Here is a 12733-nt window from a genome sequence, read left to right as displayed (position 1 = left end):
AAGACCAAATGATAAATGAAAAGAAAGAAAATATAATTCTGGAATATGACAGACTTGTCGTGCTGTGTTGGATTTCATCATTAGTTCCCATGCCCAAAAGCTCATTAAACTGTGCTGTGAGTTGGAAGAGTTTGGGCCTGAGAGATTTGCGTGTTTTTTGGTTGGTTTGAATTTGGGATTGCGACCATCTTTTGGGAGGCTTTTGTGATGTTTAACAATGGACGTCGGTCACAAAAGCCGAAAGCTCTCTATATTAACCAGACGAAGGTAAGTTATTCCATTTGCTTTTAATTTAGCTGGGGCACAGGCCAAAAATGGAGGCAGGCAGACCCGCAAACAAGCAATCAGGCAATGCTGCTGAGATCCTTTTGTGGTGGGTGCTGGTATGGAGTTATTTTGGAGCGACCTGTTGCTGCAACCTGGTTGCTTGGTTTAGAACATAATCCTTTTTGATTTCTTAAGACCAACCCACACACACACACAAACTAATTTTTTAATACGATAACACACACGTGCATACAATGAGGACACAAATTGTATTTCGTTTATAGGCATACTTCTGGCACTGGCAACTAACTCCAAGTGGATTTTGAGGGTGTGCCGAATTGTGCACAACTCATTAGTTGAAAGCGAACACAATGGACTCAAAGTTGTCCAAGCCCAAGCTGCTTACAAGTGGAACAATGGACAACCATTGCTCAGAGGACTTTTGTGGAATGACCTCTAATTAGGCGCACCAATGCAACATCATCTAGGACATCCGGGCACATTGTGCTCAGAAATTAACGAATTGTGCCTGAATGCTGTGAATACAATTGCGATACTCAGTAATCAGTTGACTCTTTGCTTACTTCAATCAAGCCATTAATAGCTGCCAGTTAATTGTAGTTATTTGGGCGATTCTTGATTGTTTTATGATTTCCTTAAAATTGAGACTGAAATGGACGTTTCTAGCATAAATTACATATAGAAAATCTTCAGGGCCAGCTGTTAATGACCCACTAATATTTAACTGCTATAAATATTTTGTAAAATAAACGATAAACTTGGCCTGCGGCTGTCAACCCTCAAATCATTAGGCAACTCTGCTCTGAACTCGCCTTCAGCAGCTAACCCAAGAGAACAGCTTTTGTTTTCCTTTGTAGTGTTCGTCTTGCTGCTGGCAGCAATTTGGACTCGTTGAAGCATTTGGGTAACCGGTTGACTAGCCAACTCGGCCGTCATCATTCAAAGCCCAAGACGCATTCAGGCATTTCGAGTGCAAAACAGTGTCGATAATCAATCAGTGGCCATGTTCTCATTTGCAGTATTGCACACACACACACACCACACACACACGCACACACACACACGCACACACATACACCCCCTACCTTCAACACAATCATTTTAAATTGGCTCGTGGACCTGATTACGACTTCTCGTTCAACGTCTTTGAGACTTTTATGACCATTTTATAAGCTTGTTTATAGAAAGACTGTTTCATTGCATAGATATAAACCAGAATGGTATGTTCAAGGTCTATTTTTAATAGTACCTAATACTAAACCTTCTATTAAAATAGATGTTAGGTTAATGGTTCACTTTTTGTTTAGTAGTTCAGTCAAAAAATTAAAATGTCTTTAAATTCTCTTTCCAGAATTCGAAGCAAAACAATTTAAATAATTTTTTATGATTCTACATATATATCAGATTAGTTTACTCTCAGATTTTAATATCTTTAATTTTTAAATAAAATATTCTGCAAAATGACACAATACTAATCAGATGCAGGAATTCAATTAAGTATTTTTTATTCAATTAAGTAATCTGAGCACAATTCAAATTTCCACTAATTTGAAAAAATCTAATAAATTTGCTGTTTTTTAACATTTGTTTTGAACATTGAATTATTCAACAAAAATTCGATTTATTGAAAAATGCTTTTTTAATATAATCTATAAATGTCTCAAGTTGATTCTTAATTTCCCTATATTGTTTTAATATTTGATTAAGCAATAATTTTATGGCATCCAAAGTTATAAGCTGAGTGCAACAATATTTTGAAGCGAACAGATTAAACGCATTTTCTTTCTTTTTCCATAACCAGATGAAACACAAAGTTGCAGCCGCAAACACATACACACACATACACACTCACACTAGAACACACTCAAACCGGACACAAAGTTGCAGTAAGCAAACAAACTCGCAACTTGCCACTTGAGATAATAACTTGCCTGCCTGCGATCCTGTATGCATCCAGCGAACTGCAAACTATGAACTGGGCGACTCTCGGCAGCCAGAGTGCAATCAATGGCAAAACACTGTTGCATTTCTGTTCTGGGGATAACGTGGCTCATAAAACATTTCAACGAAATGTGCACACGGCCAAGTGGACAAAGAAATTGGCTACCAAATGTCGGCGGCCAAAGGGTGACTTCTTGCCCCCTTTTTAAATCGATGGCGTGTTGCGCAAACATTTCGACTGCCGACAGCCAACAATTTATTATGATCATTACGAATAATTTATGGAATCCGCTGAAATAGTTACCTGCAATTCGAACTGTAACTTTACCTGTGACTATAACTGTGACTGTGACTGTCTTAGCTGAGCTGAGTCAGCTGAGATGTAAAAAGGATTCGCTCTTGTTGTCGTCCTATGTCGGCATTCGCCTGACATGTTAAGCCCCTAGGGACCAATATCACTTTGCCAGCAAAACCAAAAGCAGAAGTGGTAGCAAAGTAAAAAAAAAATAAAATATATATATATACATATAAACAAAAAAATATGTAACTGAATTTGTGCCAAGCCAACATAGTTCATAAATGTGTTTAAATATGTCTGTGTGTGTGTGTGTTTGTATTTGCGGTTGCAACTCTTTTATACCCCGTAGCCGGCGAACAAAGGTGGGTATTTAAGCAGCCATCAAATATTTATAAATTATAATGGCAATGTTGCTGTTTTTTTTTTTTTACCTCTGTCTCTGTCTGTTCATTAATCCTTTGGGATCTCGGGAGCAGACATAAAGTTTTTCATTTCGTAAATACAATTCGAGTTTATTTATAAATACGAAATATAAAAAGTTGTTCTCTTTATTACTCAACAGTAAATAATAAATGCTGTGTATGCATTTTTTTTTGTCTGCATCGTTTTTTTTTTTTGTATCTGAACGATAATTTAATCTTATTTCAAATATTTTATTTCAATTTAAACAATATTAAATAATCCTCTAAGTCAATCTAAATAGTCATCGTTTCAGAACTTTGATAAAATTTTTATTTTTCTACAAAAAAAAAAATCGACATAAAAATGATTTACGATTTTGTAATACATTTTATTAAATTTAATTTAAAATTCAAATTTTATTCTCCGTTTCTTATAGTATTAATAAAAAAAGGGAATTCAAAAGATACGTTCTGAAGTCATGAGAAAATAAGGAATGAAGAAAAGATCTCAACAATAAAAATGCAATGAAAATTATAAATTTTATTTATTATTTTAAATTTAATATTTTCTTTAATATTATTTTGATTCGCTTAAGCAAAATTAAATACAATTTTTATTATATCAGCCAAGGCAATCAATATTATTTATATTATTTATTCAAATTATAATTATAACACAACTATTTCTCAAAGACAGGGTATCTGCTAATCGAATTCATTGACTTATGCTGAAGATGCTTTTAAAATGCTTCGACTGCGATGCGCTGCGTTGGATTTCATTGGGTTTGCTTTGGGTCTGGCGATGTCACCTTGGATTTGGATTTGGGACAGGGCTTTACTTGTCTCCTATTTTCAGTCCTGCTCTTTGTTTGCCGTTTTTTCGATGGGGACCACAAACCCCGAAACGAAAACCGAAAACTGCGCTGGAATCTAATTTGCTGCCAAAGTTAGTAGCTGGCCGCTACCTAGAACAGGAGCACAGGACGCTGCTGCAGTTTCCGGGCTGTGCCAAGGAGCACGAAAGTCACAATGGATTTTAGCAGACGATTTGTGGCCAGGACGAACCCAAAGCCGAAGCTGAATCTGAAACTGGAGCCGGAGCTGGAGCCGGAGCTAACTGCAAATACAAAAGCAAAACTAGCATCGACAGTCCCATGCCCAAAACCCTATGCTCCCCTCCACTCCCCTCCCCCCCTCTCTGGAGGCTCTTTATGCTCTGGCAGTTTTACGGAACGTTGCCTCTGTCGAAGTTGATTGTGCAACAATTGTTGTTGTTGTTGTTGTTTTAGTTGTCCCAGTTGCTGTTGTTATTGCTTATGGTGCTCTTGGTTTTCTGGCAAGCGGATTATGACCCTGATCTGGTCAGGTGCCAAACTCGTGTGCAACTGCGCGTGTCTCCATGTGTGTGGTGTGTGTGTGTGTGTGTGTGTGTGTGTGTGTGCCAGAGTCGAAGTGTAGCTTAAGTTTCACTTTACCCACTGCATGCCAATGCATCCTGCACAGCGATGGGAACGTGTCGCAATTTTTAAAACAGGAGCAAGAATTGGAAATTCTACGTTGGTCATGTTGATGCTTTGGCTTACTTTCAATCCGAAAGCAAAGATTAATCTATATTTATTTAATTTTCTATGCTTTTCTCTGCCGATGTCGATAATTTTGATCAAAATGCAAGCAACATAATAATACTCATAATTTACTTAAATTTGGTTAAGTTTAGTAAATCGATCTCAATGGCATTATTGTTTATAAGAATTATCTCTCAATCGTTCCGATTTGAGCATTATCTTATAGTATTTCGATCACAATGAATATTTATATAAATGTTGGTAGTATAACAAAAGGAATAACTAGTAACTTTGATTAGGATATCTTGTTAAACTAGAAAGCTGTTTATACAAGATCTCTGATCGAGCGTTCTTATGGCAATTATGTGATATAGTGATCTGATCCAATGGCAGCTATGTGGTATAGTCAGCTGACGAACATATAGATTGAAAACTGAGGCATTAGTTTGACTAGAAAAGGACGGGCAGACACCTATATATACTTGCGATGCTGATCAAGAATATATATACCTTGTGGAGTCGGCGTCGTCGCATTTAATAACGGCAACATTAAAATATCCTCTTTAAAACTAGTCTTCTTAATTATATCATAGCAATAATTAAAAATTCTTTACTAACTTCTCGTTAATTTATTGATGAAACTTAATAATTTCGTGTCACGACACGCAATCATCTCTAACTGCTGCCACTCTCCTTTCTGGTGATGCGTGTTTGTCAAACTTTTTGGTCTTGTGGGCCAGGTGGCATGAGCGGGTTGCCAACTTGAGTGTTTCATTAATTTTTGGATTATTATTTTTTATTTTCTTGCACTCAGCATTTTGGCTATGGCCAAAGTTATTCTCCTCACTGAATAGTTATAGTGGAATAGCTTTTAGCTCCGTCAGTCTCTGAAAACACTGTGGACTCTGTGGCACTCACTTTGGCATTAATTAAAACTCTCTTTCGAGTGCATGCTCCGACAAGCATAATGCGATTTTAAATTTGGATATGTGGATCGATGCAATTTCGTTCTGCTATCGATAATAACATGCTTTGACATGCTAGTTATTTTCAAATTAATTATCGGGCAGATAACAGAACACTGAGCATAATTATAGAGTAACTAGTACCACATATAATTTTCGAATATAATATAATAGTTTGTCATGCATGTCTCAATAATTTCTCGGCCTTTAGATAAATGCAAATTAAAAATAATAATAATAAAAATAATAATAACAAAAGTCTATAATAAATAATTCACAGCCAAACTATTTGCATTTCATTGCTTTATATAATATAGACAATTTTATACCGATCTATAAATTAAATTACTGTAAATGGAAAAATGTGTCCTGGGGGTAAGAAAAGATAATTCCTATTTTTTTAAATGAATACTTTCTGCATAATAAGCTCAAAAGTATGCAAAATGCGTGTTAATTTTTCTGAGTGTACATAAATTAAAAGTGTTATTTATTATTGCGATGGGAAATCGATATTTATCGATATTCAGCAAATGGGAGGAGTTATCGTTGAAATAAAAATAAATATATAAATATTCAAGTACTTTATTAGCTCTTATTTGTTATATATCGATTCGACTTGCCATGCCGATCAAGAATATATATACTTTATGGGGTTATGGATGCTCTCTTCTGCCTTTTGCACTCTTTTCTCGCATTATACCTTTTTTTTAGCTCTTTTTAATGTATTTATAACATAATGAAAAGCTTTGATTTATCAAAATCTTATTTTGCGATTGCTTTTGTTGATTTCTTATTTTTTGTTGCTTCTTTTTGTGCGTTATCTGCAGTCTGCTTCATCTTCCTCTTCTACTGCTTTTTCCTCTTTCGAATGATTAAGCCAAGTGTGTGTGTACGTGTGTATGTGTGTGTCTGTGGGTGTGGCAAGCCTCTCAGCAACTTCAGTTCTTATCTCATTAAAGCAGCTCAGCAAAGGGCAAACAAGGCAATGGCAAAGGAAGGTAGATGAAAGGGCGACGTCAGCTGTGGAAGAGTGAGCGAAACAGCGATAAAGGCGTATGTTTGAAAAAAAAATAAATTTACCATTTTTCGTGTTATAATTGTGCTCAGAAACTTCGCATGTACATACACATACATGCATGCATATGCATGTGTGTCGTGTGTTGTGTAATTACACAAAAAGTTGCGTTGTTGTGAAAACTAATTAAAAATGCATAACAAAACAGTGTTGAAAAGTGCGGAAGCCCTAATTTGATATAATAATGCGAGGCGTGAATAACAACAACAACAAAGAAGTAGATGAAAAGGGCAGGCACAAAAGAAACTTGAAAATGTATTATATTAGTCGCCCTTTACTTTGTCAGCTTAACCTCTCTTTCTCTCTCTCCACTTCTGTGTCTGCCGCTATATGCAGGGCATCGATTAGTCGTCCACATTCAAATCATTAATTTAATTCTTAGAGTCACTCCTAGATGGCGCTGCTATTAAATTTGAACACTGTATGGAACATCTGGCGCTCTCACGTGTTCAGTTTGCGCAATGAAACTCTACACCTGCTCCTCACTTGACGAAATGCTACATTTTTTCAACCTGCTCATAACTGCTCTAAACACATTGATCGCTAGGCACTTTAAATATTAATCACTTCATAATTGTCAAATATTAATTGTTATTCTTTTCAATTAAACCATTATTCAATTGTGTACGATTTTTCAAATTAAGCCTGTGCAATTGACAGTGCCATTTTGAGCTTAACAGCGCTCGCGCAGTTCATTTGAGCACAAACTGTAAACTTTACATGGTACTGTTAGTGTTCATGCTGCCAATGTGTTCCCATGCACAATGTTGAGCAACATGGCTTTTGTTATTGTAGAATTTGATGTCGAAGAGTGTGGTCGGCTGTGCGGTAGCTTAAAACCAATAAGATCACCTCAAATGCAAGAAAAATAATCGTAAAAAATAATTGCATTCGCTAAGAAATAATTACAAGAAACACAATTTGTTATATATACACGCCGATCTCTTAATAAATATCGGTTTACCAAATGCTGAATTATTTTTTAACTAGTTTCAATTAAGCACAAAAATATTTCAATTGCACTCGATTTTTTGTGTGACTTGTGAGTGGAGGAAGAAGAAGCAGCGACAACTAAAACATCCCAGCGTCTCTGTGTGTGTGTGTGTGTGAGTGACTTGTGCGCGCGCGTATTTGTGTGTGCGTGTGTGTGTGCTGGAATGGAATGCAGTTATGGAAAAAAAAATAAATAAATAATTGAGAGCGCGCGCCCGCGCCTTGGAAGCTGCACATCTTCCCATCTCTCTCTCTACTCTCGCTCACGCTCGCACGAGTGTTAATATGTTGTTGTATTTAGTACATTGCACAAGGCAAAGCAAAGCAAAGTAACAAAAAAAAGTAAACCAAAAAATAAAATCGAAAAAAAAAATCGCGCGCAAAGTTTTTTTTTCGCTCGTTGCCAAAATGTCGAATCAACATCAGCAGCAACAACAGCAACATCAGCAGCGACAACAACAACAGCACCAGCAGCCACTTCCACAACATCATCATCATCATCATCAACATCCAATACATCATCATCACAGCGAATTCCCGTTACCCGATGGCTGGGACATTGCCAGGGATTTTGATGGCAAAACCTATTACATTGATCATATCAACAAAAAGACCACATGGCTCGATCCACGAGATCGGTAAGTCTAAAAGAAATAAAAGATAAAATATATATATCAACAGATATATATAAGAGAGTTTATAGAGATGTCTGCTCAAGGAAGAGAGACAGAGACTGGAAAAAAAAACCATATAAATTCCAATTCCAACCGGAAAGAAAAGGTGCGTCGCATGTGTGTGTGTGTGTGTGTGTGTGTTTGTTAGTGCGTGTGACTGCCTCTGCTTGTGTGTGTCTGTGCATTGGAATGCGGGAAGAAGAAGCAGCAGAGTCAGAGAGCGGCAGCTGCAAAAAGCAAAATAAATTACAGCCACATATTTTTAACAGGGCAACAACATAAAACAGAATACAAAAAAAAACAACACTTTTGAGCATGTAAACATTCCAATGCGATGATTAAGACTCCAAGTATAACTGAACTCAACGGCAACAGCAACAGCAACAAACAAAAAAAATGTACAGCAAAGCGAACGACAGACAACAAGGCGTTGCTATGACCAGGAGGGTGGGGGGCAAATATAGTGGGGGCCAAGCAGAGAGCAAAGAGAGCAAAAGTTAAATAAAGCTCAGCGAATGATCTGCAAAAAAAAAAAAAACAAAACTAAATAAAAAGCGAGCAAAACTAAAAATCCCTCATACGTAATGTGTAGAGTTGTATGTGTAGAGAGAGGCACAGGCAAGCGAGAGAGAGAGAGCGCTGCAGCAATAGGCACACATTTGTGTGTGATCAAGACTAGGAGAGGGAGGGGGTGAGCGGACGGAGAGCTTCACATCAGGCCATCGCATAGATATATATATATATTTTAGTTGGCCCCACGAGCATTTTTTTTGCCGTTCGCTCACATTTTTCTTGTCTTGCGTGCGACAGAGCGGGAGAGAGAGAGCGAGCGAGCTGTGACTCTCCAGCTCAGTGTGTCTCTCTCTCACTCACTCGTCTTTTTACCATAAACAATTGCAAATGTTGTTGGAATTTTTGCAGTTTCGAAATAATTGATTTCTGTTTGTGTGTGTGTTTTCGCTTCACGCTTTCAATTAACACAAACATTCGCTTTGTTTGTTTCAAATTGCAATTGGACATTGTTGAAAATGTTTCACTCAATTTTAAAACACAAACCGAAAGCGTTGAGGAATTTTCTCGCAGCAAAAATGAAATGAAACATCTGCGCATGTGTGTGTGTTTGTGGGTCATGACTGGAATCTGTGGAATAAATATGCAGAATATTTAACTTTAGTTTCCACACATGCCTGAAATCTCTACAGGATCTTTCGCGATTCTCCAATTTCCCAAACTTCCCAAGTGCATCGTCAAAATCTCCTCGCCACAAAAATACCCCCCCAACACAGACACACAAATTGTTGTATGTGCGTGTAATGCCGTCTAGTATTTATTGTGTGCGCTCCTCTTCTTAATTTTTTCCCTCAATTTATTGGCACTTTGCACGTTTCGCATATTTTTGCCACAATTATTTCGCCCCATCTTTCGCTATACATATCTCTCTCCCTATCGCTCTCTCTCTCTCTCTCTCTTTATCTCTCTATCATCGTCTCGCCAACAGCAACAGCGCATCTATCTCGCTCTGCCGGCATGCGAGCTGTTATTGAATTTTAAAAATTGCTGCCGGTAGCGCGCAAAAATTCCAATAAGCCATAAATAAATTTATACCATGAGGCGAAGCGAGCCAAGCCTCGGGCAACTTCGGGGCTCTCTTCATGGTTCATCGGTGAGGAGGAGGGGTAGGAGGAGGAGCAACAAATCCCGGCGGTGAACGAACCGATAATCAATGCCGAAAATTACATACCCTTGTGGGAGACTCGGGAGTTTTGTAGATTAATGATAAACACTTACAAAAATATTTATGGATGGAAATGGAAAAGTTCGAAAAGGAAATTCAGTTAATCAATTTAAATTCATTTCAATTAAGTTACTCTGGATTAACAAAGTAAAAATTGAAAATTGGATAAGAATATAATTTTTTTATTAACTGTAAAATTCAAAAATTATATATTAAAAAAATTTTAATAATCAATTTTTCCTATCAATAACTATTTTATATTATTTGGTGACAAACTGCATAAAAATTGGAAATGACTCTCATGTAGGGTATTTGAAATACTCGTGTATTTCACTTGTCTGTACAACTTTTTGAACGGGCGTTTTTTTGTTTTCGTTTTTGTTTTCTTTAATTCGTTTTTTTCTCGTTTTTTTTTTATAAACCAAAAGTCAAAGACGGCTGCGTCAGCTTCGCTGTTGGCCATGCTAATAACGCTTTTGCCCAGTTTTGGCCAATTGTTTGCTATAACCTAGCGACACAGTGGAATTTTTTTCTTACACACATGGCAAAAAAAATTGGTAAAAAAGGAGAAAAAAAACTGTAAAACCAAAAGTTGAGGCGCTTTTTGTGTGTTTGGTGACAGTTTCTCGATTCATCGATCATTGTGAAAACTTCAGAGAGACTCGAAAAAAAAAAAACAAAAAAGAAAAAAAACTTAGCGTTGATCTGGTCATCACTCATTTTTTGGGGATAAGCTGAAAATCTGATGATTGAGGGCTCTAATATTATCAGCAGATCCATTGTAATATCAGCTAAAAACAGACAACAACAACAGCTACCGGTTATGATACTAACTCGAACTCGACTTCGTAGTCGAAACTCGCAACCAAACTCGAACTCGTTTGTTTTACATAAAAATCGTTTGCTGCCAAAATGGGCCTAGGCGAAAGCTGGCCATTATTATTATTATTATTTTTGAGATGGAATCGAGCAAGAAAAGAAACATTTATAAGCCACTAACATAATAAACAAACTTCCAATCCCATTTCTAATCTGACTTAACAATTAAAAACGAGATTGGGAACAGCAGCATCGATCTAAATTATCAATTTTCTGTCAGATATGCGTATCTGTATCTCAGAATGAGATACACTCAGAGTCGAGTGGCGCGTTCTAATTCTTTTCTTTTTTTTCCAATTGCATAAAATCCGCTAAATGCCGCAACCATGTACATTTATATACATGTATATTTATATAGATGTGTGTGTTGTGTATGCGTGCCATTATGCATTAGATGTGGCGATTTTATTTTCCTTTTTGTTTTCTTTTGCTAGAGCAGAAACAGTAAAATTTGCATAAAATTCAATTTGGCTGCTGCAAAAGATGCCTGAGTCAATCCACAGAGAGAAAGAGATAGAGAAGCATAGAGGCAAACTGCAAGTTGGAAAGCTGCAAAACGGCATTTTTTCATTTAATAAATTGCACAAGACACCAGCAACAAAGTAAAGAAGAAATAAAACTATAATTTTGCAGCATCGAAACCGAAATACGACTAAATAATTATTAAATGTATAAGAAATGTTTTTCAATTAAAAATTAATGTACACAAATTAAAAACATAAAATATCAAGGTTTTAAAAAATAATAATATAAATATTATTTTTTATTTTGCTATCGTAAAATATGCTGAAAATTACTGAATGTTTGATACACTGTTAATGAATGATTGAGCAAATGCAAGTTGCACTAAACAAGGCTTCACTGTACAGATGCAGATACAAAGCAGCAGCAGCAGCAACAACAGCATCCCGCATTGCATTTGTGCAACAAGTATTTCCACTTAACAACAACGCAACAACAACAAAAGCTGCTGTTGCAGTTGCCGTTGTTGTTGTTGCAGTTGCAGTTGATGTGTTTGCTGCCCTCGTCTCCAGGCTGTGATTACAATTTGATTACGCGCATGAATGCAAGGCGCGACGTTGCTTGCAACAGCCACGAGCAACATTTTCTAGTTTGCAGCAGCAGGCCCAAAGCGTCAAAAAATATTTTCTTTGCACTTGCAACGTTCAGCGGCAGCAACGACACTGCCTCTAGCCTCCGCTTGCCACATGCTGCATACAAGCGATACATACATAATGTATGTGGCAGATACATAAGCGCTGTTGTTGCTGCTGCTGCTGGTCGCGCTGCATGTTTTGCCCATTTTAGCGGCTGTTTTTCCACATCTACAATAACAGCCAGTTGCAAGTTGGAAGTTGCAAGTTGCAAGTTTGCCAACAACTGCAGCAGCAGCGATCTCGGCTTGGCGATCTCTGAGTTTTTCCTGTCAACTCTCTTACCACTTACCCCCTCCTTCTCTCTCACACTCTCTCGCTGTGTCTGTCTCTTTTTGCAGTTGCAGCAATCAACACTTGTGATTTTTATCAGGCATAATGATTTCCTTTTCAACATGTGCTAATTAAGCGGCGCAGTTGCAGTTGCAGCTTCGTTTTGTGGCATTACCCTTGAAAAATGCGTAAAGCCAAATAAAGCTGTTTATCCATTGATTTACCCGATCTTTGACTGTCTGAAATATATATATATATCGATTTTTAATAATTCAGGCTTCATTCTCACAGCTGGGCAATTTTTCACTCGCACTTCAGCAAAAACTGCAAACGTGAGCAGAAAATGAAGTTGCCCCTTTTCTACACTTGCAACATATGGACTCTGTCTACTGTAGCCCTAGCGTCAACTGAGAAGCTCTCTTTCGTTCTCTCTGCTTTTTCTTGCCAGGTTTTTTTTTGTTTCCTGAATCCATTAAAAAATATAAAAAGGGT

At 37.1% G+C, this 12733-nt stretch overlaps 1 protein-coding gene across 1 annotated transcript in view; it reads left to right on the top strand.

Annotated features, from left to right (window-relative positions):
* LOC6569781 (protein kibra) overlaps positions 1 to 12733 on the top strand; it is a 47139-nt gene that overhangs the window by 12664 nt on the left and 21742 nt on the right. The window contains exon 2 of the mRNA XM_043214781.1: positions 8003 to 8164. Coding sequence (XP_043070716.1) covers positions 8003 to 8164 — 162 coding nt within the window. The remainder of the gene's footprint in view (positions 1 to 8002; positions 8165 to 12733) is intronic.

The sequence above is a fragment of the Drosophila grimshawi genome, unplaced genomic scaffold, assembly GCF_018153295.1.
Source record: "Drosophila grimshawi isolate 15287-2541.00 unplaced genomic scaffold, ASM1815329v1 contig_311, whole genome shotgun sequence".
NCBI lineage: Eukaryota > Metazoa > Arthropoda > Insecta > Diptera > Drosophilidae > Drosophila > Drosophila grimshawi.
The sequence above is the reverse complement of the archived record's forward strand: the minus strand, read 5'-3'. Positions and strand labels throughout refer to the sequence as shown.